This window comes from Mesoplodon mirus (genome assembly GCF_964341445.2).
Source record: "Mesoplodon mirus genome assembly, chromosome: 8".
Taxonomy (NCBI): domain Eukaryota; kingdom Metazoa; phylum Chordata; class Mammalia; order Artiodactyla; family Ziphiidae; genus Mesoplodon; species Mesoplodon mirus.
In genome coordinates this window covers 64,905,184-64,931,172 of record NC_138984.1, presented here as the reverse complement: position 1 = coordinate 64,931,172, position 25,989 = coordinate 64,905,184, and the positions used below count along the sequence as shown (strand labels likewise).

Below are 25,989 nucleotides of genomic sequence, written 5' to 3'. Positions count from 1 at the left end.
TCTCCAAAGTGCCTAAGTAAATATGCAGTTGTTTTTCTGATCTGCATTTCCTTAGATGCTTGCTTTAAATCGTATAACACCATCACACCCATTTATGACTGCAGCAGATCTGATGGAGGCAAACCAGCTGTGTAGCATGGACTCTAAAGCAAATATTGTACATGGTGAGAAACCTACTTAATTAGTAGTTTTTTAAAAGTTTGAGTTTATATAATGGTATGATTTTCAAAATTATAATTAATATTGGGTATAGTATTTTATATACAGAATACTTTTATATCCATATGTCCTTTAACTCAGCCCTTTAAAAGGTATTGTTCCTCCCATTTAAAGTGAAAGAAACTCGAGGCACTGCCTCCCTTGCTACATACATTGTAAATCCAGCTGAGACTGTATTGCGGGCATTCTCATTGCACCAAGTGCTAATGAAGAGCACTGACTTTTAGCCATTTGGGGTTCACTATCCCTTTTGAGAGTCTAATGAACCTTCTCTCCAGGAAAAAAAAAAATTAGATATAATTTCCAGGGGATTAGAGATTCTGAATAATCGAGGGCCCTATGTAATTTTAAAGTTACATCATAATTGCAGCTCTGGTTTATGTGGTTAAGTGTTAGATAGTATTGTCTCGAATCCTTGTACCATCTCTGGAAGTTTAGAAAGATCCTATTTTACATATATGAAAACTGAGCTCAGGGAGGTTGAGTAACTTTCTTAAGATTATTCAGATAATAGTGACTGAAACACATTTGAACCTAGAGGGGTGTCTTGACCTCCCTCCGCCCCTCAAAACCATAATCTTTCACTTTATCCTTGTATTTGAAGGAAAGTTATATCAGTCTTATGTATCAGTAAATAAACTATACCTCATAGTTTGTTCCCCTTTTATTATAGGTCTGTCAGTCTTGGAAGTCTGTCTTATCATAGCAATGAAACATTTAAATGACATCTATGAAGAGGAGCCCTTTAATTTTCAAATGGTTTATAATGGTGAGATGAGACATTGGTATTTTCTAACACTACTACCCCCACTGCTTATTTGAAGCTACTAATGCTGTCATTGCTTTCTGTCCAGAGTTTCAGAAGTTTGTTCAAAGGAAGGCCCATTCTGTTTATAATTTTGAGAAACCTGTTGTCATGAAGGTAAGATTTTTAATTTTTAAAGGCTTATTTTTACATCTGATTTGATTGTATATATCATAGTTGCACTTTCATTAATTTTGAAACATTAGGTATCATCAGGAATTTTATTCAAAACAGACCCAAAAAAATCAATCTAAAAAATGTTTGAATCTTTCTGAAGAATGCAGCCAGTTCTTTTTACAGTTTTGGGGGTATACTGCCCTCTACTGTCTCTTCCTAGAACTGGCATCGTGCAAAGGATCTACTTGTTACAGTCATAACCCTATCCCTTTATACCTCTAAGGTTGGCTTTATAATCTCAGCAGTAAAAAGAGACTGAATGAGTCATTAAGAAAACAAAAAAGAATCTCATTGGCTGGTGAGGGTATACAGAGAAAGTTTTGTTAGGGGTGAGGCATGAGTTTTAAAACTTGAGGAACTTTATTCTAGCATACCATTGTCCACCAGAAATAAGAGCCACATAATGTAATTTTAGATTTTCTAGTAGCAACAAAAAAGTAAAAAAAAAGAAAAGGTGAAATTAACTTGGACAGTAAATTTTATTTACTGTACCAAAATCTTTTGATCTATAGTTAATATAGAAAATTATTAATGAAGTTTTTTATTTTCTTTTGTGTTAAATCTTTGAAATTCTGTGTGTTTACATTTAAAGCACATCTTAATTCACTGACTATTCATTGGAAATAATTGCTCTTTAGATGCCTTCAATTATTTTTTTTTAGATTCCTTTTATTATTTAGCTGAAGTAGATTTACATTATGAAATTGTTTCAAACATACAAATTTTCTTCTAAGTGTTAGTTTTTAAATTAAACTTAATAAAAATTAAATAAAATTAAAAATAGAGTCCCACATTTCAAATGCTCAAGAGCCCCGTGTAGCTAGTGATTACCTATTGGACAGCACAACTCTAGAGGACTTAATGGGAAGAAACACCTTTTTTAATTTTTTTTAAGCAGTGGACCCATAACTTCTTTAGCATCCTTTATAAGGGATTAGTAGTCAATTTTATTTCTTACAGCAACCAAAAAATGAGAGATCAGGGCATTGCCATTTCTTCAAAACAATAGGAAAAGTATTTAGAATACTGGAGGTTGGTTTTTTCCTCCCTTCCTAATGTCCATATTTGTCTGATAGTCATAGCCTGTGGGAGTTGTATGAGTGGAAAGGTTTAGCTGAGCACTTAAATTTTTATGAGTAATTTGAAGCTGTTCATTTCTACATTTTAATTAAATAAGAAAGTATTTTGCTACCTAGAAAAATTTTAAATCTCCTCAGTTTTATTCAGCCAGTACCTGCAGCCTCTAGTATTTTCTCATTTTCAGAAATTAATGGTGTCTGAACTGTTTCTCTTTTCATCAGAAGAATTTTTATAGTACATAAAGAATATATTCCAACAGTATTTTTCACAATGAGGCTTAAGAATAGAAAGCTCATAATCTATTTCAGTGTATCAGTATTTAATGGTTAGTAGGTCATGATTTAATGGGGTTTTTTTTATACATTAATAAAATACCTAAAACAACAAACATGGTTAGAAAAGACATAATACATGAATGTTAGAGGTAAGAGGAAGCAGACAGTAAAGAGCCCTATTAAGGTGGGGAAGATGAAAGAAAGGGACTTTCTGACAGGTTGTAGTGGTCTCTGTCAGACTTCTTAGGGAAACAGGAGCCTGTCTTCTCCTCCATACCTGTACCACTCTGCTGAATCATTTATTTATAGGGTTAGCTGAACAGGTGTACTCCTACGGGTCTTTCCTGCCTCCCTCTCTTTTTACAGCTATATTAAACTTTTACACAGCAAAGTCTTACAAAGGTAGAAACAAAATGTAAAGGCGAATTTGAGTAACCTAGGCAATTAGTCAAAAAGTACTGGTCTTATCAGATCTTAGGTTTTTATAGAGAACTGGAAACTGTTAAGTACTAGGAGGAGATATGACATAGAATGAGGTTAGGAACAAAATCCACATTGTACAAACTGAATTAAGTTTGCCCTGTTTATATTCAATGATGCAGGGACGGATAACTGTATATTGACACTGCCTCGTGTGGTGTGTGAAGTTTTTATGAGGTTGATGAGAGTTGTTTTTGAACTTTACTGATACCTGTTAGGTTTTGTTTCCTGGTACTCTATTCCACAACTGACCAAAATCCTAACTGTTCTCTGAGTTAATGTTGTTTACTTTACTTCCCCTATTCAACCTAAACTATTTCTTTCATCTTTCAGGCCTTTGAACACTTACAACAATTAGAATTAATAAGGCCCATGGAAAGAACATCAGTAAATGCACAGAGGGAGTACCAGCTGATGAAACTACTTTTGGATAATACGCAAATTATGAATGCTTTGCAAAAATACCCTAACTGCCCTACAGATGTTAGGCAGTGGGCAACATCCTCCCTAAGCTGGTTATGAATATAACCATGGCTTCAGTTGTGGAGTTTCAGGCATACTTCTCCAAAGAATGTTGTCCTTCAACAAGATATGTTATTACATTTTCTTATATTTCTAAACATGTATTTTTGTATTTCTGGGAGACTTACACATGTAGCATCATGGCTGTGCCTTGCCTTTGAATCATGGCACGTGAGCAGTTACATGATTGATAATCCCCGTAATTTAGATTATGTTGTAGGTAGTTGTTCAAAAAAATAAAGATGACTATTTTAGGGATTGAATCATATGCTTATTTAACACTTGTGAAGTATTTATGTGGTACATTTGAAGAGTTCATTTCAACCCAGCAGCCAGATGTTTTTACAAACCTTAAACAAAGCAGTAAAGAAACAATGGTAAGAGTTGAGGTGTAATGAGTAATCTTTTGGTCCTTTGGGAGGTGCTGCAGTTTTTCTGTATTCATGGAAGTTTGGGATTCTGTCCCAGACCCAGGTCTTCTAGTTCAGGAGACTGATCAGTTTGGCTAGAAGATGGTTTACATAGAAGAAAAAAGCAAAAGGTTTGAAGATTTTCTTCCAGGCTTCTTATAATATGGTACTCATACCATCTACAGAAGAATCTTTTGTAGCATGTCTTAAAAATGCAGATTCTGGGGCCTGTTCTAGGGACTAGCATTTGTCTGACACAGGCAGTTTAGGGGATCCAGTGAATCCACCCCCACAGATAATGGAAAGTGTATGACGATGCTAACTAAACCTGCTTGTATCAAAATGTGGAGCCCTAGGAGGGAGGAATGTGGGAATGGCAAAGCATCAGGAATCCATGAACTAATGCTAGTGTATGTTTAAAATGAAATTTAGTAAGCATTCGTTAAGTGTTAGTGACTTCATTTATTCAAAAATATTTGATTGTCTATTATTTTCATGGAAGGCTTACTAAAGACAGACCCCCTATCCTTGTGCAGTTTGTAATCCTTTTAACTGTCAAAGACCTTATGATATTTAGTTACTGTTATTTACAGGTGAGAAAACTAACACAGTAGTGGCCCTGGTCCAGAGGATTGACAGACCCTGGAATTCAACTCATTTCGTTGACACCAAAACTCAGTAATGCATTCCTTACCATGTATTTTTAAAAGTATACTCTAAAAAACTATTTACTTGGTTTTTAAGAAGTATTGCGTTTAGAATGGAATTTCTGTGCATAAAAATAGCTCTTTAGTAGTTGCAACCTGTTCTTTGCATACCGGCATTCTAAGTTTTCAGATCACTGTCATTTACTTTTCAGCAGTGTATTATGAAAGCTAAGGCTTGCACCCTGGTTCTATGCAACAGTCTACAGATTTTTAGGGGATGTTTTGCAAAAATACTTCCCACGGTGGCATCACTATTACCAGAAGCAAGGATTTTGCATTTGAGCTAAGATTGTCCCTTTAAAAATTCTTCTCAACTGTTTCGAGAAGTACCCTCTGCTTAAAGGCACTGACCATAAAAGCACCCAAAGAACTGGCTTGAAGATTTGCAAATTTTTATCAGCTTAAGATGCCACTAAAAGGTTGAGAGCCCTCACCTGCCTTACAGAAAATCCATCAATATCAGTGAAAGAGCTATGAAACACACTAGAAAAAATAGGTTAGCAGAAGTCATACAAATGAAGCATGTGCCTACATTTCAAGGGCATTTTTTTCAGAGGAATGTTGATGTTCCCCTTTCCACATTCCCTAATACAGAGAAGCTAAATATACTTAAAATTTTTTAACTAACTTCATCTCTTAAATTGCTTAAACCATCATGAATAAAATAAAAACCAAATCTGAAAAAGCCCTAGTAAAAAGCTTTCGAGAATAATGTAAACAAATATGGCTTAAAGATATTTTCATTTACTAGAGGAGGAATGTAGCCTGTTAACAGCACAATCAAAAGACTGAAAACCAGGTGAGGAGGAACGTTAGCGCCATCAGAGTGCAGTTTTCACTCGTGTGATTCCCTTCAGGTGCCCTACCGAAAACAGGATCTTATTAAGAAAAAACAGTCTTTCCAATTTTGTGGACATGCATGTGAGTGGCTCTGAGGAGTTAAGAGCTGTTGGTCCAAATTTACCACATCATAATGCTATATATGTTGATTATATACTATTAACTGTCTGAAGAATCTGTTTTGCAGAACAACGCTGTGGAAACAGTTTCCGTCTTTCCATAGAGATTCCTTGCAGATTCCACCATGGTTTGCATTTTCATTTGGTTTTAGAAGACAACGCAGGTTCTTTCAAACCACCATAACCTAAGTGTTGCCCTTTCCTTCACCTTTACCCTAAAAAAATTGAGAATCCATGGGTGTGAACTGTGACGCTCAGTGTGACAAGGTAGGGCTCTTCCACCCCCACTTTCTTCGAAAGTCACAGGATAAACAAAATTTGCAACACTAAAAATGTAAATGAATGCTAGCTTCCTTGGTGACCTCTCTCACCGATTACCCTACGTGAAAATACCAGAATTCTTCTGTTCAACTGGTAAACTAGTTATAGTTGGGAAGAGTAGTTTATGTCTTTGATGTCTATTACCTAAGCCACTTTTTTTAAATCTCCGTATGAAAAGGTAACTAAGGCCATTTAGCCTCTCTTAAAATTGGCAGGACCAACATATGTAGTTTAGTGGGAATACAATCTGCTTACACAACAAAGGAGGGAAATGCCACAACTGACAAACCTCCCTTTCACCTATCCCCATTCTTGCAAATCTCAAGATGTAAGCCTCACTGTAAATTATAAAGCTACTGTTCCCCTTTAAGAACGTATAACTAAAGAAAAACTTCATATGCAAATCATACCATATTTATTTTTTTATTTAACTTGGGAATGGAATGGGGATAGCATACATTTTATTTGTACAATATTTAACAATCACTTACCCAAGGTGGGGTTTTATGGGACTTTTTTTTTTCTTTTTTAACTTTTTGTTAAATACTTGCAGAAAAAATAGCAAGTACAATTTGACAGTAGTACAACAACCTGTGCCCAAAACACTGACAAGAAATACAGAGTAAAGCTAAAATAATTGTTTACCAATATTTTGAGAGGTAACAAATAGGATATGGGTTGAGACTGCATAAAAAATGTACTGCTGGTTGAATATCTGAGGTAAATGATGTTCAATCAAGATGCTACTTGTATCATTTTGCCCATAAATCAGTAAATAATTTTATGCACATTATACCAAATGTTCCTAAAAAGTAGTATTTTAAAAAGGTAAAAAAGAGAAACTGGAAAATATCCGTGGTGAAGCATTTTTTTAAAACAGTAATCAGTTTATTCCACTGAACTATCATCTGGCCAGGATTTTTTCCCCTACCACCTGCATTTTACTTAAATGTAGCTGTTACCTAGGAGTGAGGAAAGGGGGAAGAACAGATTCTTTTTAGTTTCATGATATATGACTCATTTTTAAGTTCTAAACTTTTTTTTTTCCTGATTGTATTTTCGAAACATCACCATGAAGGATAGTGCAAGTTCATGGGACCAACAATTGTGAGGCACAGTCTCTGTTCTGGAATTCACAAGGTACCTGTAATAAACATTCAAACAAGAATCACACATCACATGCTAAAAACTTCCTAGCATCTAAAATACATACAAGAGCTGTGCAGGGCATAAACTTCGAATAAAGCCAAACACTGGTTAATCCATCAGTCCTATGGCAGTTGATCATAAAGCATTCCTTACACGGAGATCTGGGCAAGGTAGAGAGTATAAGTTAGAGCAGCAGTTCTGATGGGTGTCATAAAGGCAAAATACAAGACGAATCATAAGGAGCACCATACACATGAGGAAAAAATTACTGGGGTCTCAGTGTACCCCAAAACAAATCATTTTTCTTTTTTTGATCTTTCTTTTTTTCAGTATCCCTAAGCTCAAAGTTTTTATTAACTTGCCCACTTACACTGACTGTAAACCAAACATGAAAATGCCCTGCAAAAGAAAGTTTTAACAAGACTAGGTATCAGGACAGGTAGTCACTGGAACATTCTTATTTTACTGCTTATAAAAAGTATTTTTCTGTCAATGTAATTCTCAAAAGGATACAGGTTTTAAAATTGGTTAGCTAGAGTTAAGTACAATACCCAGGATTTCTAAAAATTTTTTCTAACATGAAGAGAAAACTTTATTTTGTGAATAAGTGGTCTTATAAAGTTTATCTCTAAGATTCACATAAGCCAAACATTCATCATAATATTCCCTTTTGTTTTCTTTTGATTTGATTTTTTTTTAACTTTTAAAAACAGGATTGTTCACAACAGGTAGAAATTAGTCTTCAGGAGATTAACAATTTTCATGTATGAACATTATCATTTTCCCTTCTTAATTAGTTTCCAAGTGGAAGCAAAACCAAACCAAGAAATTGAGAAGCCAAGTACTTTTTGAAATAAAGGTGAACTCAACATTGAAATGGGGATTCTTAGAAATACAACAAAGCCTTGGGTACATTATGTGACCAAGAGCACAAAGTTCTGTATGGTGTGTGGCACACAGACAACAATGCTGTTATTCTTCTTTCCCTCCCTGCTTAAAGGAGTCTGTTGACCTATGTATTATTTATAAATAATATAATTTATTATTCCCAGAGATTAAGTGCATGTTTTATGTAAAATGTAGTGTACTGTGTGGTTAAATAGCCATTTGAAGATAACACATTCACAGTGAGCTCCTGATAGTGACATGTAAAAAATTCTTTTATAAAATTAATGTATGGATTTTAAAATGACCTGACAAAAGTACATAGCATAATACTGGCTATTTGTTGGTCATCAGTAATCCAGAAATTCAGGAAATTAATGTTTTACTTTGGCCTATAAATTTGAGAAAGAATCCAATTATATTCTAATGTAATATTGTTTTGAAAAGCACTTTGGCACCTACCTACCGTCAATTCCATTTTCTTATCAAAGATAAGGCATGAACTATCCTAAACTAATATCAGGGTTAGTTGTAAAAGCAATTCGTGGGAGGAGGCTAAGCTATGTTACCTATATCAACATTGGTTACCTCTAAATGTCATTGCATATTTTAAGTTATAAGTTTAACTTGTTATCCCTGATTTGTTTTAAAGCAGTAACATCTGAAATCTGTGCTTAAAAATTTAAATCTCTATCCTAGGATAATTCTTGACATATCACAGACATCAAATATTACTCTGACAAGATGGCACCAAGCAGAAATATAGTGATAAAGTTACAAGTCTCAAAGCAGAGAGTGAGGAATTCTGGGTAATGACACTTCCTGAGGTGATCCTAAAACAGTGATAAAGAATGTCCCACACACTGTTTGGTGAAAAGAAATACACTACAATTTTACATATATAAATAGGAAAAAAAAATCTATTTTAAAAGAATAAAAATGAAGAGCTTTCCAGTGTTACAGCTCACTTAAAAAACTTAAATCATGCTTTAAATTTTCAAATAGTCCCCAAGCACAGCACACCTAGAAAAATATGTAGGTAAGTATGCAACATTTTGGGAACTGGATATAAGATGAAGCTTTAAAATATGGGAGAAAGAGGGGAAAGACACCATTTTTTCATTTCAAAAAACAGCACTTTTTTTTCCTTAAATCACAAGCTAGCACAAGAAAAGCTAAAACACTGCTTTACGAATGGCCACTTACTGTTGGCACTAAGCATAGCTTACCTTTTTTCTTAAATAACACAGTGAATTTGTAATACCTTGTTACAAAACGGGTCAATTTATTATTCAAATTTTGTTAGTGTTTTCAATTTTATAATTTAGCAACCGTGGAACTGAGGTATACCTTGTTGAGGGAGGTTAAAGTAATGCTTGGAAGCCTCTTTACTGTACCCCACTTAGATGACTTTGTTTATGTACACAGAACAGCAGCACACTAAACATTCACAAGCTGTGTCATATTGGCATTACAATAGTCATTTATAGAAACACAACAGCAAATGCAATAAAAACAAGTTACCCTTTTTAAAATCTGAAATGAAAAGTTTTTGATTTAAAAAAAAATAGCAGTAGTTCATTTAAGGAATTAGTGTCTTCGGACAGACATTAAGAAATCTGATGTCAGTTTTCAAACACTTGATTAGCCAGGTCCAAAAAGATCCTTGATTTGGAGAGGGCCACATTCTTCATGTACACTTCTTCAAAAGTTTCTTTTTAGAGTTTGCAACTTTTCTCTTAGTCTCATGTCCTTCATGTCTCTGCTACAGGCAATGCCATTAAGTCTCCCAGAGCCACCTTTTGAAACGAGGGTCTTCTTTCTGAGATGTCCAGGAGACATCCTACTCATTTCACACAGAAAATAAACTGTAAGCAGTTTCGTTAGCAGCTCCAGTTCAGAGTCCTGTTTCTCAGTGTGTACACATGGTGCAACCATCATAGACTAGATTCTTTGGGAGGAAAGTCAACATTTGTCACCATCGTGACCACTGTTACAATGTCCTCTGTGGTAATGATATTTGTTAGTCTTTGCATCTGAGTAATTCTTTCACCTACACATCCAGCTGATAACCTGGCTTCTGCATCGTGATCCCAACATTCTTCTATCGTTTCACAGAGCATTGCCATTCCCTAAAAAGGAAAAACACATTCAAACACCACATCAGTTTTTGTTTTCTATTAGGAAACAGACTAAAACTCTCACAAAGAAATTGCTCTTTTTGTGGGTTAAAGAAAGTTTCAAGATTAGCCAAGTTTGATATTTGTCAACATTCACTTTTGAGTATCCATTATACGCAGACACATGGAGAAAAGCACTGAGAGAAATCAATTATTTTTTCTGAGCATTGGAACTATCACAGCAGGTGATTTTTTTTTTTGGAGTATAATTGCTTTACAATGTCATGTTAGTTTCTGCTGCACAGTGAAGTGAATCAGCTATATGTATACATATATCCCCTCCCTCTTGGACCTCCCTGCCCCCCGACCCAATCCTACCCATCTAGGTCTTCACAGCGCACTGTTTCTTTCATTCCAAAACTCCCTGATCATTGTTCATAGACCAGGTAATTTAAATGCTAACCTTTGAATTGGATTCAAAACCAAGGCTTTAAGAAGTTTACCAATTTTTATTGTTTTCTTAGTTAATATCAGCATTTCTACCTTGCAGTTAAAGTAGGAAAAAAGGTTAGAAAGCCAACCTTAAGGATTTTCTACCTGGCTTTATCCATGTTTCTAGTTATATCTAGACCAAAATAACCAGGGCAATTTTGTTCCAGCCTTCACCTACCTAGTCTCTTAAGTTCTTAAGAACTTGAAAATCATCCAGTCCCAAATCAAAATGCAAAAACTGTCATGGAGAGGAGAAAACTGGGCGCTTCACTTTCTTAAATGACCTGGGAAGGTGGTGATCAGCAAGGCTACCTGACTATCCACAGGCTCAGAGCCAAGCACTCCTCCCCCTGGGAAGATCTCCAAACCGGGGGCACATTAATCTGCACAAGACCACATAGCTGAGCGCCCCAAGGCTCTGACCTCACCATCTCCCTCACCAGTGTACATAGCCTTAATTCTGTTGTTTCTAGAACTCCAGTTCAGAATATCCTGTATGAAGACCACCACCTCAGAAAAGAGAAATGTGCAGAGATATCAATCATTCCTCTGAAAAACATTTTTTATTGGAAATTCAAGTGCAAAGCTAACTATATAACTTACAGCATGTTTCTGCCAATAATCTCTTAGAACAGGCCTCTTTTTTTTATGCACAACAACTTCCTGCATGTCTTCAAGAGAGGGATGCTGGCCGATTTCCTCCTCAAATGGCAACATGTACTCATCTACAGGTCCTGAAATGTAAAAAAAGGGGAAAAATCATTTAAATTCAAATCTTCCTAACTTCCAAACTGGAACAAGCTTTCTAAAACACACTCTGTATCACCTTTTCCCAACTATCATATGCTATGGTGACAGGAGAGAAACAAACGCTCAACTGTACTTAAACCGCAGTGTGACGCAAACTTTAGAGGAAATCAGAAAGTCTGTAATTTGGCGTGTAACTCTGCTAAGGACTGTGAAAGGAGCTTTCTTACCTGTTGTATAAGGAATGCCTATCTCTGTTTGTATATAGCACATAGGGAACCATGGATCTCTGCACATTAAGGACATAATAGCTCTTTAAGGTACCCATTCCTCTTGCAATTCAGATCAGACTGTAAACAGTAGTGCTTCCATCTCTGAAGATTTTGGGTTCGGTCTGCTATAACCATCTTTATTCTGACATGCCCAAGCCCCCTACACACTCCACATGAGGAATTATGTACCCCAGAGTCACACCTCTTCTCTGCCCTCACAAGAGCTGCCAGATATTGTTTTTTAAAAATCACAAATGTACTCTACAAAAAGGGTTCCCAACCAATCAGAATGTGCCTTCACAGACAAGATTTATTCTACAACATGTTCCTTTTTTCCTTAGGCCTACTCAAATATGGAAATTCAGTTAGGAGTTCGTAATAACTAATAATTAATGAGCACTTATGCTGACCAGGAACTTTATATTATTTACTTCCATTTTATCTTCACAGAGTGAAGGTGGCATTACCCTATTTTACAGGTAAGAAAGAAGCTCAAAAAAAAGTTCCATAATCTGCACAAGGGCATACAGCTGTTAAGTTGGAACTTGAATCCACCTCAAAGACTCTAAAGTCTGTGCTTTCAATCACTAAACTGTCTCCGGTTGACAGAAATTGGTCTAATGAGCAATTTCAGTGACCAGATGTGTCTGTATGTAGACATAAACCTTGTACAAGTTCTCAAAACACACCAAATACTCCTGCGTAGAATATAAATTACAAACAGCTGATCAAGAAGGAGGCCATCTTAACCCTGTCTAAATATAAGAATCCTTGATGGCTGGATAGTCAGTCTCTGCTGAAGCATTTCCAATCACTTAGAGTACTGACATTCTAAGGGGTCTATTTAACCCTTGCTACTCAAAGTGTGGTCCACAGGTCAGCAGCACTGGCACTGATGGGGTAGCTTTTGTAAGAAATGTAAATATCAGGCCCCACCTCAGACCTACCGAGTCAAAATCTGAATTTTAACAAGATTCCCAGGAGTTTGGTTTGCACATACATTAAAGTTTGAGAATCACTGAACTGAACCATCAATAATTAGCCATCAAAGAAATGGAAAAGCACGTACGTTAGCAGTGTTCATACTGTCCCCTCTGCTTCAATTTCTGACTTGAATCAGAAATGCCTGACTCTGCAATTGAGTATTTCATAGCACGTGCAAGGCATTTAAGAAATGTAAGCAAGCATCTATCTTATTCTTTTTCCATAAAAACTTCCCTGATAACCTCTCCTCCCCACCAACAAAGCAAGTCCTCACACCTCTAAACTCCCGTAACACTCCCTTAACCTTTCTCAGGTATTAACATTCATCCAAAAACATTTACCTAATTCATACTTACCTTACTCTGGAGTTAATTGTCCAGGATACATTTTATCACCTTAACTAAACTGTGTATTACTTGTGTATCCCCTATAACACTACATCCAATTGGCTTGCTTTGGAGAGTTCCTATTAATGAAATTCTTAAGAAATATATTTTCCTGTAACATCTGCCATCTAACCTACTTGTGCCTCCATGAATGCATGCAATAAATGCATTTTTTCTTCCACTTTGAGCCAAAACACACTGAACAGCTTACTCTTCTTCCTATAGACTTCTAAGCTAAAATTATATCCAAATTGCTTCAACCTTTCTTAGGTTCTGGATCCATTCCCACGCCAATTTTGGAAGAATGAATGGCTGTCCATTCCTGAGCACTTTCCACTAAATTCCCTTTAAAAGCAGAGTATCCCAAATCAAGTTTCATATACCAGAGGTAGTCTGTCCTACACTGAGAAACTATTACAGTACTCAGAAAATATTCTTATAAAAACATAGGTTAAGATGGTTATACCTTTTATAAATTAAAATTTTAAAAGATCAAACTAATTTACTTGGTTTGGGAGTTTAATAGGAAATTTGCCTTATATTCTCATATCCAAAAAAGTGTAGTGTAATTGGAGAGAGTAGAGACCTTCTGAGGAGCACTAAAGACAGAATACCTACAACGCTATAATTCTGTCACACTAGGAATATAATATGCAGGTTTATAATGAATCAATCAATGTAAATATTTTTAGGACTTGAAAAGGACTTCAAGAACAAGGACTAGGAATCCCTTAGAACCAAGGTGATGTGCTAGGGAATGTAACTTATGTTCACAATAATGTCTGCATCAGATCAGACTTACAAAGCTTGAAGGAGGCAGAATCTAACTGTGCTATAACACACGCTCGGTTCTGGGTCACGGAGGATAGAATGGTAATTCAATCCATCACGGGAGGGCTGAACAGACAGCCTGAGTATCCTGGGAGGCAAAATCCCGTCTCTATATGCACCTCCTCTCACCCAAGAGTTGACTTTAACTCTTAGGTGTCTCAGGACCCTTGTGATCTTACCAAAGTAGCAGCCCTCTCCCCGAATCTGGATCACAGTTTCAAATCTTGATTTCACCACTACCACTCTGCAGCTAAAACAGACAAGCTATTTAATTTCTACTTATAATTTGAGCATCAAATTCCTCACAACTGAGGTGATAATTACCTCCAAAGTTGTTTTAGGAAATAAGCTAAAGGTATGTAAAGTGCCCAGCAAAAACTGGCAATGGTAATGGATCAATACATATCAGTACCTTTCCTCTCCTGCCCTCCCCATCCCCTGCCTCCTGAATTTTCTTCATGCTACCACCTCTTGGAGTCTATTTAAAAAAAAATTGTACTTTAAAATATTACCTTTGAGAGTAATCAACCCTTTTCATACATGTGTAGTAGGTACAGGTATACATATATATGTATATGTCTTTTAAAAAAATATATGTTCCCTTACCATCTGCAGCAGTACAGCGAGAAGCCAGTTCCCACAGGACTAATCCCATGGCGTACATATCTATCCTCAAAAATGCATCCCTTTGGAAGTTTATAGCACCCTCTAATACCTCTGGAGCCATATACCTTCGGGTACCAACCTGAAAAAGATGTTGAAAGCAAGCAGCACTTACTAACTTTGTGAACTAACATTTTAGGATTTTGTAAAGAGAATCAAAACCAAGTGTGCTCTAATATCAGGTAAGATAACTAAATTATGACTACCAGAATTTTATTCCATTTCAAGTAATACAACAGCCAAGACCCTGGAAACAGTGGATGCAACCATCAGTAGGGACTGCTTAAATAAGTAAGTAAGAGTACTATGCAGCTCTTAAAAAAAACATGAGGTAAATCTATAAGGACAAATATGGAAAGATTTCTAAAAATACTGTAAGATGAAAACAGCAAAGAACAAAACAGTATATATATATTAAGATCCCTTCTGGATACACTTAATAGATATATCAACAGACATTATGCTGGTCTAGGCTTCGACTTTTTCCCCCTTCTGGAAGTAATCACAGAAACTGAACAATGGTTATTTGTGGAGAGAGGATGGAACAGAGAAAAAAGGCTGTATACTTTTCAACTGTACATTGTTTGAAATGTATCTTTTAAAAAAAAAATACTCCTTTTGAGGGTTTCTCTTTCTCTGTACGAAAAAAAAACCTAATAAACAATACAAAACATAAAATGAATTAGCCAAGTAAAGGATGGATAAACTTTTTAAAGTTCTGTTTCCACAAAATCTATGTATTTGTTTCTTCATGAATTCTGTCTTAAATTCTTTATTGATATCTGTCCCTAACAATCTGGTATTTCTTAGTAATGTAACTATGGTTACTAAGCTAGCACAGCTAACTTTGGTTGGTGCTTGACAAGATTCATATATGAACACTTAAATAATTTCTGTGAGATAGGTGGTTAGATTAATCCACTTGAGTTTAATAGGTCTAGGGAGCGGCCCAGATACTGGTATTTCCAAAAGCTCCATTGCTAAGTGACTATGATCTATAGACTAGAAGTTGGGCAATTATCTACAAATATACATATAAAGAGATGTTTAAGAAAAAATAAGGATAGATCACTAAGACCCTGAAGTTCAAAAACCTGAAGTTTTTAATTCATTTAATAAGGAGAACACTTTAAAGAAAGGGTAAAAAGGTAGCTTTGCCTCTTTTGCTACTTTAAATAACTATTTTATAATTGTACTGTTAAGCAAGCTTTTCCAAAAATCTACTTTTCTCCTAAAGATAAATGTATGCCTTCCAAAGTACTTCTTTTCTTATGTAATGATGACATCTTCCTTTCTAGTATAAAATGTCCTCTCTTTTATAAATTGATGATGATATTAGAGAAAAATGTTACTTTTTTTCCAGCGTTCTTTGCAATATATAAAATATGCAATAACAAGCATTTTGAAACTTTCTGGTCCATGAAATCTAAAGTCAAGGCATCAGTGATGTATTATTCATTATTATATATATGTAATTATTATGTATTATTAGTTATTTTTACCATCATGTAAGCCAATCATGAGGGCATTAAAAGATATGAATGAAGGGAGATTAGTTCGGTGCTTTGCCATGACCTAGAGGGGTGGGACAGGGAGGGTGGGGGGGAGGCTCAAGAGGGAGGGGATATGGGGACATATGTATGCACATGGCTGATGCACTTTGGTGTACAACAGACACTAACACAGTACTGTGAAGCAATTATACTCCAATAAAAATCTATTAAAAAAAAACTTGAAAAAAAAAGATATGAATGAATCCCCAAATTCTTTTCTTAAAAAGGGGGGAGGTTTATAAAGTACCAAAGGATTAAACTCTTCGCAAAATTTAGTCTTAAGGTAATCAGACAATCAGCTCAGAAGCCTGGTCCTAGGCTTCCTGCACAATCTCCCATCTTGGTTACATTCTCCACAAAACTGCCTTCCTTCCCAAATACATATGTTGTCAACTTTTCTAGAACTATGACTGCTGACTAAATTCTTAAATCATTAGTCAATGTTGCTAAAATTTGTTGTGCTATGTTCTTGGAGGTCAGTAGGACACACTGGGCAAAAAGAAAGCTGAGAATCAGATGATCAAATAATTTGCCTGATTTGAAAGATGAAGCAATGATTGTGCAAAATCATTTGGCTTTCTAAGGAAATATCACCTTTCAGGTCAAACTGGTTTGGAAACACCTTTCCTAGAGCCTCAGTTTCTGAGAATAAAACGTATGGATAATGTTCTTTTCCTCTTTGGCTTAAAGGCTCCCATTGCTGAAGTCTCTGTGCAGACCTTGGTTAGTAGAGTTAAACTCCTTGCTCAGGGCCTTACAAGTGCTCTGAACTCTGGAGAGAATTCAGAGAAAAGCTATAAAGTTGATTAAAGAGTTAAAGAAGCAATAGAGACCAAGAAGCAAGAAACTATCATTGCTGTCTGGAAAAACAGGCACTAGATCTTACTACATTATAACATGAATAGTGACTGATTATTCTTCCATTCCTCTTAAGATAGTGAAAGAATTAACAAGTTAAAACTAGTGAGTTAATATTAAGAACTCCCTAAAAGAATGAGGCTTATTAAAATGTGTTGGATTCTTCTTTGATTAGCTTTAAAAATAGAATCCTATGACATCTAAATCACTTTATGAATTGCTTGATCTAAACCACCTGAGGTCCTAACAGTCCTTCATCACCATATGAAAATATCTTCCTCAGCAAATTTAACATATTACTCTTAAGAGAGTCATTTTTTTGTTTTTGTTTTTTGCGGTACGCGGGCCTCTCACTGTTGTGGCCTCTCCCGTTGCGGAGCACAGGCTCCGGACGCGCAGGTTCAGCGGCCAAGGCTCACGGGCCCAGCCACTCCATGGCATGTGGGATCTTCCCGGACCGGGGCACGAACCCGTGTCCCCTGCATCGGCAGGCGGACTCTCAACCACTGCGCCACCAGGGAAGCCCGAGAGTCATTTTTATATTAGATACCAATTTAAGAACCAGCACAATAATTTTAGACCAACTGATCCCAGATGCCATCTAAGAAAATATGGGACAAGATTATTTTTTCTTACAGTTTACAGTTATCCTCCTTACCTGTCCATGGGTATCACCTGCAGACTTGCCAGCCTCAAACTTTAACGCCAACCCAAAGTCAGCAATGCAAGCTGTCAGATTGTTTTTCAACAGCACATTTTTACTTTTGATGTCCCTTGCAAATAGAAAGATAAAGTATTCAAATTCAGTTTAAACGAGTTATCTTTTAAATTTTTTGACTGTAAGTAGGAAGAGAGACTATGTATGCTTTAAAAAAAATAGTTATTTCAAAGTATGAAATACAGAAAAGGGGAGAGGGAAAAAAAGTTTAAAGTCTCCAGATAGCTTGAAGCACAAGAGTACAGTGACCTAGTTGTATCCATTACATGGAAAATAAGAAGAAATTCTCTCCATAAAGCAGTTTTATAAAGAGCTGCCATTCCAAAAATACTGTCCAGCCTACATGTTATCTATGTCACTCCTAACTACCGATCATAAAATTGTTGCTTTTTAAGATAATAAGCATATTTCAGAGTTTATAGTTAGAAACTCTCATTGACACTGAAATTTAAAAACCAAAATGAAAGAATTTTCAGTAATAGCTGAATTGGAGCTTTTTGCCTATTGGCACAGGCCTACATTTTAAAACGGTCCCTTATTTTAATGGTTCTTATTATATTCACCAACTTGGCTGTACAAAAGCATCTCTACAAATGTATAAGAGAAATTTTTCACCATAAACATACACTGCTCCAGCTGGATCCCGGTGTTCCAAAAAGAGTAACCATTTTAAGGCAATCAGATGTCTTCCTCTACACATTAGCCTCAACTAGCTCATCCTAGGGCTTACTATACCCCAGTAAGCTCAGTAAGCTTGTTTACCCCAGTAAACACACCGGTACCATGAGCAATGGTAAATTTATGTGTGCAGACACAAAGTGTAAGTCAGAGGACGCACAGATAGACAACCACAAATGCTACAAAAATCAGTTTTAGACTCAAAGGATTTTTAGAGACCCTACTTATAATAACCTTTGGGGGTTCCAAAGGATTAGTTCCCTATAGGACTAGGTGAGGCGAGCAAAAATCCAGGAAGAGGCGGTTAGACTGTATGTAGGAAGGTGAGAAGGGAAGCTATTTCTGAGGTAGAAGTCATTTAAGGTTTTCAAAATCAGAATCTACATTAGAATTGGAATAAAAGTAATGCCTCCCAGCAACCTAAGACACCACCTGATAGCACTCAACTAAGTATTTGTTAAATAAATCAGGTAATTTAAAACATCCATCTTTAAACTGAATATAAGATGACAGATTGACCCCATGTTCAAGGAAGTTAAATATACAATGGCAAACTGAATCCCATGTTTAAGGGAACTAACGGTTTCCCTTTTAAGATATGACAATTGTTGGGTCCAAGTACTATTTCTTCACTGAAAAGGAAAATTTAGTAAACCCAATTATTCAAATAATACCTCTTTCCACCTCAACTTAGGTAATGATCACATAGTCATTCAAAACACAAGCAAAAAAGATACTCAAAATCTCTCCTTAATTACATCCCCTTATACCTATTTATAATCATCTTTGAAGTAAATCATGTTTTGAGGTAAAACAAATTTCTCCTTTGAGACAAAGAAAATACATTTTCATTCTTAACTATGTTTTTGGAAATGAGACAAATTGAAACATAAGTCAATAATTAACCTTTGATAATGATGTTAATATATACATTATCCAAAATACTTCCTGGCCAATCTCAAAGCTAATTTGAAAAACAAGTGAAAATCAATGCCTCCTATAGCATGATTAGGTAACTAGGGGAAAAATAAATTTTGCCTAGGGGACTGAAAGTTTAAATAATAAATACTGAATTACTGGGTAAAATAATATAAATTTAGCTCTACCTGTGAGATATGGCGGGTTTGTGGCCATCTTTTAGGCCAGGTATATCCTCATGTAAATATGCCAATCCTCTAGCCATGGTTTCTGCAATATGACACAATTCATTCCAAGAGACCACATTAGCCTTAAGAAAGTCTGATAGTGAACCCTAAAGAAAGGGGGAAAAAAAACAACTTATGTTCTTGACAAAAGCCGTATGTATATGGAGACTTTCCTTTTTACTTTTAAGAGGTCATGGAAGGCAACAAAGTTTTCCTTTCAGTGAATAATATCCAAAACGCAATCTTTCTGGAATGGTTCAAGCTTCACATTAATAAACATTTGAAAGGAATACCACTAATCTTTAAAGGTTTGCTACAAGCAGTCGGTCAATTTCCCATTGAGAAGGCAAAATTTACAAAAAAAAAAGATTATTGAAAATCTAAAGTTCTAGAAAATATTTTAAAAGTTAAAATATACTGACTATAGAGATGTTATAAATAGGACTAGGAGAACCAAAAATTAAAACATGAACAACAACTAACCTAAAGAATCTTCCTCTAGAGATTACTGCCAACCTTTTAGTCAAGAATTAAGGGAATTAAAATAGCCACTTTTTTCTGACAGTGATGAAACTGATTGCCAAGAAGATCACAATTTCCTACTTTATTAATGTATACTTTCATACTAACTCTGAAAGCAGAAAAATTGAGGAAAAATAGCAAGTGTGTTTTGGTGGTAATTACCCTACAAATCAGTGACTGATCAAAGATCAGATAAATTTCCTGACCCTAGTTTTGTCACTAAGTGACATCGATTAAAGAATTTTAAGAAACAAAATTCAAGCTGAAAAAATGTCTCATGTAATAAAAGTGGACAGTAAATGGTAAATGAAAATTCCTAAGCACTGGCTATACTAAGATAATTATTTGTAAGAGAGGTAATTGCAGCACAAGAAATCAGGGACAAAAGACTGGTATTATATAAGTAGAGGGTTAGGTGAAAAAGTTGTCATCTTTGTTCTTCTATTAAATAAATCATTTTTAAAACAGGTTTTTATTTATAAATATTAACCAACTATAATAACACACTGTTCCCAGAAAAATAAGTGAGGGCTTTGTAGCCAACATTAGGAAGTAAGCCAACCCTGACTTCACTGAGTTAAAATGGAAAGTAGTTTTACCTTTTCATGAAATGCTGTGATTAGCCAAAGATCCACATCAACGCTGGTACCTCGTTTTTCTGCACCAATGAACTGTAATATGTTCTCATGCTTCATTCCAGGCAAACTATAGACTTCATATTCATTCTGCCATGACTGTTTGTCCTAGAGTTAAAAAGAATAGTAAGAATGCAAAGAACACAGGCAAATAAAGCATATCTAAGAGATTACTCAAGTAAGTTCTAAGGCAATTTTTTTTAAAGGCTAAGTATGAAGAGATTCTTTGGTTTTGTTTTGTCCTGTTTTTTAACAAAAGAAAACTTCGACAACAGGTAACAGTTACATACCAAATGCCTGCCCTGCCCCATTCCTTCAAACATACTTTTTTGTGTTTGTAATTTGTAAACATAGAAGTTGATCAGAAATACTGCACTTCTGAATCCTAACAATGGCAACACATTCCACATACAAGTTAGTACTACAGCGTAATTTTATCATGGTGTGAAGGTACCTGTGTTACTATTAAGAATAATCTCTCTGAGAGATGAAATTCAGGGAGAATGACTTCATCTAAATAGAAAACAAATTTTTTTCAAACACTAACAGCATGTCAAACCTTCTTAACAAAATGTTCAGAATACCCTGCAGTCAATAAGAGAGCAGTGGGGTATAAATATGCAGTCCAATAATTTGTAACACCACAGATTCACTTGTGCCTACAAGTGATCCATGCCTCTTACATGTCTACTTATAAAGGATTAGTTTCTTTTCACAATGGGAGAATAACGAAAGTGGGAGGCACCAGAGCATGACGGTTAGGAACCCTCTGGATCCAAGCTATCTAAGAACCTTTGGCATGTTACATAATCATTCAGCTTCCTGATCAGCAAAACAAGGACTGCAGTGTGTGCCTCATAGGGTTGCTGTATTATACATATATTGTGTGTTATATTATATGTATGGGTAACAATACATATTAATGAGTACTCACATATGTAAAGTGCCTCTATCTGACACAACAGAACCACTCAGTAAAACGTCAGCTACTGTTGTTGTTCTTACTCTTACGTTAATAGCATCCAAATACACTTCTCTAAGTTTTAAGCTTCCTCACATGAAATAAGAACCCTGATCTTCTTTGTGAATCTTGGCCCAAAAGACTTTTCTTTTGAGAACTAAACTACAGTTAACAGTATCTGCGTTGCTACCAAAAAAAAAGGTAATAAACTTCTTCACAGACTCTAAGAAACAGACTTTCAAGGAGGTAAGAGGGCAAAAATCTAGGTATATTAAGACAAAGAAATTGAATAATTTTGGTATAAGGAAGATCTACTATACAGGTGCAGGGGTGAAGCCTGCATCAAAAAACCCAGCCAGGATCGCAATACCATGCACGGCATTAGCCACAGGTGTGTATAAGCAGAAAACAGGAACAAAGGAATCATCATAGATCTATACCACCAATGGAGCAAAACTAAAGAATATCTCAGAGGTGCATGAGACCAGGGTTTTATAAGGTTGGCCCCCCTTAATAGAAAAACAAGTCAACAGTAAACCAATTATTTGGAGTCTTGACTCAATGCCTCTGAAAATTCACCAAACAAAATCTGAAATGATTACACCAATACTCAAAGTAGAACAAAAATGAATCAGTCTGGTAATATATCTCCAAACAGCGATTCTAAAACAAAGCACACTACTCTTTCACTATTCTGTTCGCTTTTTCTGATAATGTCAATGGGACATTAAAAGTTAACCACTCAGATAATGAATTATATTTTTTAATTAGAATCCTCATCTTCACTTTGCATTTCTGTAGAATTCTTACTGGCAAAAAAATCTCCTATATGCTTATGTATTGTAATTCCACCACTCTAAACAAACATGACTGTTGTACCATTAATTTCTCAGATGAGAAGGCAGACATAAAAGGGCTAACCACTTTCCCCGGTATCACAAAGAACCACCATGAAACATACGGCTTGTGTTTTCAGACTGTTTCTGAGTTACAATGACCTAGCCAGTTGCATCTTTTAAAAAATATATACAGACTAGAAAACTGCAATAAACATACCTGTATTGGAAATATTTTCACAGCCACATATTCATTGAGTAACTGGGCTTTCCACACACAACCAAATCTTCCCCTTGCTTTCACTTCTAGTAACTGCAGTGGCTTCAAACCTAGTAATGGAGAAGGAGGGGGTGGTCCCGGGTCCTACAGATAAATAATAATAATATTATCTAAAGAGCAGCACATGACACATCTCGCTTCTAAATATCAGAGAAACGTGAGTATACTGAGGAATCGATTGACAGAAACGGTAGACACATACAAATGACATTAACTTCAATCTTGCCAAAACTGAATTCTCAAGCATTACTAATTATCTATAGTGATCAAAATGCAGGAAACTTGAATTAAGAGTTTTCATAATAACATTCCTACTGCTACATATATATATATATATATATATATATATATATATATATATCAGGAGAAAAGATGTAAAATCTTTTTGATCCAGTCTCACTAATTCTTCTAAGATTTTTCTGTGACCTTCAGGATATTACTAACGGTATTTTAATTTCATCCAGTTGATTATTCCTTATAGGATAAGGATTTGAAAAGTGCCAGATACAGCAAATTATGGCTATGTCTCAAAGAAACCACTCCTCAAAATCCATTACTTTCTCCAGTGAGTGTTTAAATCTTTCTTCATTAATATCAGAAATACCCACAGCTATTCTCAAACACATTACAAATAGGTATTTCAAATACAAAGCACATAAAAGGAATATGTAAGTTAGTGTTGCTATAACCAAACTGCTCCATTCATTCTAACTTTTCCACCCAGTAACAATTTATCCCTTTGCTTATAATTACTTCCCAGAATTGATCTGAGATAATATTAGTATTCTGGAACTCATGGGCAAAGAAAGTACAAATAATTCACAAAATAAGTGGTCATCGTATTAGATGATAAGGTATGGTAAATGAAAGAGAAGTATACTGCTATAGTTAATTTTTTAAATGGAGCAACTATAATATATAAATAGGAGTACAGCATCACCAGGGAATCCTCCTATACAAAGTAGAGTGGCTACCCTTCGCTGAAAACATTGTATTAGTTAAATATCTGCAACTAAAGCAAGAGGTAGAAAGCCTTTTGGAAAGCTTCCAGAGGAAAGTAGTAACATGTTTGAAGGCCTGTGTAATGAGCATTGTTAGGAAGAACTAAAATTTCTGTGGCAACAGCAACAGACTTTATGATATTGGGTGGCACCTAAGACACTTGGAGATTGTATGTCACCCCTTTATCAATGCATGTCTCTCTGCCTTTACTCTCCTTCCTTAAAACAAACAAACAAAACCCCCTCTTCTAATGCCTCAGGACAGTTAGTGCTCCCTTTAGGCATTATTCAGCCCCTGGATGCCACTCAAGATTTTTTAAAAGTTGGCATCTATATTAGAAAGACCCTCAGCAATAGAAACACTGCCAAGTATTAAAGAGAAAAAATAATGTAATTTCTTCTTCTAAAGTAGACAATCTTTCTAAAATGGTTTGAGAATTCCTATTTTAAAACAGTATGATAAACCAGAAGACTTCCTGTGACCCATTTTAACATCAGATATTTATTTTTTAAATGTCTGCAAAAGTTGCTTTTCCTTCACACATTCAAAACATGAAAGGTTAGTAGAGCTAAAGATTATTTTAGTTTAACAGAGTGACAAGTTAAGAAAGTCAGATGTACATCTTACACAAGTATGGCCTCTCAAATTATGATTCTCAGTGGGAGGGGACACAAGACGCTCTGGAGAAGTTTTACCAGAACTGAACCCTCCCTCTCCCTCCCTCATTCCTTGACTGATCATATATATCTGCAATAAGAGACCCCACTGATAGAAGTATATGACTTATGTGAATGTGGAGACAGGAGGGAACAAGTTGAAATGACTCTTCTAGAGGCAAAGAAAACCACTCAGTGCTCTAAGTTCAAGAATTATTGGATAACTGCATAAAAGAATAATTATGCTAAATAAACAAAGTTCACTTTGATAAACTTTAAATAACTGTAAGGTTAAAGTCAATGATTCCCCCTCCTTTAGAGATAAGTTAGAAAAGTTGACTTTTCAAAGCAGGGATGACAAAAATTAAAGTATGCAGATAAGGGTTGAAAGCTGAAGAGGGAAAATAACCAGGTAAAGAGTAATATAGCACTATATGTAAACACTAAAATTTTTAATAAATTGACTGATAATGTCTCTCTAGATAACATACACATTATCCATTCTCTATTCTAAAGAGTACCAACCATATGGGTATGATTCAGTCTATAAAATAGGATTTAGATGACTTAATCCACATCTCAAATTAAGAATATGTCGGCAGTTCAAAATAAGACTTTACTCTGTATGACAGACTCTAGGTCCATCCACCTCACTACAAATAACAATTTCATTTATATTCATTGTATATATGTGCCACATCTTCTTTATCCATTCATCTGTCGATGGACACTTAGGTTGCTTCCATGTCCTGGCTACTGTAGCTGATTCATGTCGTTATAAAGCAGAAACTAACACACCACTGTAAAGCAATTATACTCCAATAAGGATGTTAAAAAAAAAAAGAATACCCAAAATAAGACTTTAATATAATATTAATCTTAATTTTAGGAAGCAAAAATTTCCAATGCCTATGTTTAGAATTAAAAAAAAAAATCACTGAATGTTTTCCAAATGGATAGATAAACTTACAAGTTCCCGTAAGTTTCCAAGACTCTGTTTACAAAGTTTGTAAGCTACCGTTATTTCAGTAAGAAATCTTAGATCACTCTCCTAATGAAATTACCATTATAGTCAGCATTATATATTAACAGCCTGAAAATATGCTTTGTCAAAATTACTTATAAGTAAAAAGCTTAAATTTAGGAGAACACAGGCCAATTTTCAAAGGGTGAGAAGAAGATCTACAAAGGCACACTCCTACAAAATGTCAAAACTTTTAGAAATGATAATTCTACAATTCTTAGAAAGGTTAGGTTCAAAAATGAGAACTCTGTAACAGATTATAACTCTATAAAATCTATACTACCAGTCAATATATCTTTTTGCTTTTCTAATAAAATATTATTGGACTATTCTTCTAATTCATACTTTTCAGTTCTTACATTTAAGAGCTTACATTTAAAGGAAATTTTAACCACTTCCCTCATATCTAGCTTTTACTTATCCTATAATCTAAGAATATTAGAAATTATTTTCTGTTTATTAGCAGCATTATACTAATTTACCCAAAAAAACCTCATACTTGATTCTAGGAATAAAGATTTATACCCTTAAAATATATGAGAACCTGGGGAGACAAATTCAGACTTAAACTTCATAATGACAACAACATTCTGATATTATCCGTAAAACATGGCTTTGCCCTGCTACAGAGAAAAAC

At 35.2% G+C, this 25,989-nt stretch overlaps 2 protein-coding genes across 4 annotated transcripts in view; one reads left to right on the top strand and one right to left on the bottom strand.

Annotated features, from left to right (window-relative positions):
* The window catches only part of ORC4 (origin recognition complex subunit 4), a 96,104-nt gene extending 91,341 nt beyond the window's left edge, over positions 1-4,763 (top strand). For all 3 annotated transcript variants that reach the window (XM_082630264.1, XM_082630263.1, XM_082630262.1), the window contains exons 11-14: positions 56-164; positions 893-988; positions 1,074-1,141; positions 3,370-4,763. In XM_082630264.1, coding sequence (XP_082486390.1) covers positions 56-164; positions 893-988; positions 1,074-1,141; positions 3,370-3,558 — 462 coding nt within the window. In that variant the 3' untranslated portion in view covers positions 3,559-4,763. The remainder of the gene's footprint in view (positions 1-55; positions 165-892; positions 989-1,073; positions 1,142-3,369) is intronic.
* Positions 4,764-6,191: 1,428 nt separating this feature from the next.
* Positions 6,192-25,989, bottom strand: part of ACVR2A (activin A receptor type 2A) — an 88,027-nt gene continuing 68,229 nt past the window's right edge. The window contains exons 5-11 of the mRNA XM_082630261.1: positions 22,611-22,754; positions 20,558-20,701; positions 19,398-19,543; positions 17,554-17,668; positions 14,428-14,566; positions 11,205-11,335; positions 6,192-10,121 (exon numbers count right to left, since the gene is read on the bottom strand). Coding sequence (XP_082486387.1) covers positions 9,927-10,121; positions 11,205-11,335; positions 14,428-14,566; positions 17,554-17,668; positions 19,398-19,543; positions 20,558-20,701; positions 22,611-22,754 — 1,014 coding nt within the window. The 3' untranslated portion in view covers positions 6,192-9,926. The remainder of the gene's footprint in view (positions 10,122-11,204; positions 11,336-14,427; positions 14,567-17,553; positions 17,669-19,397; positions 19,544-20,557; positions 20,702-22,610; positions 22,755-25,989) is intronic.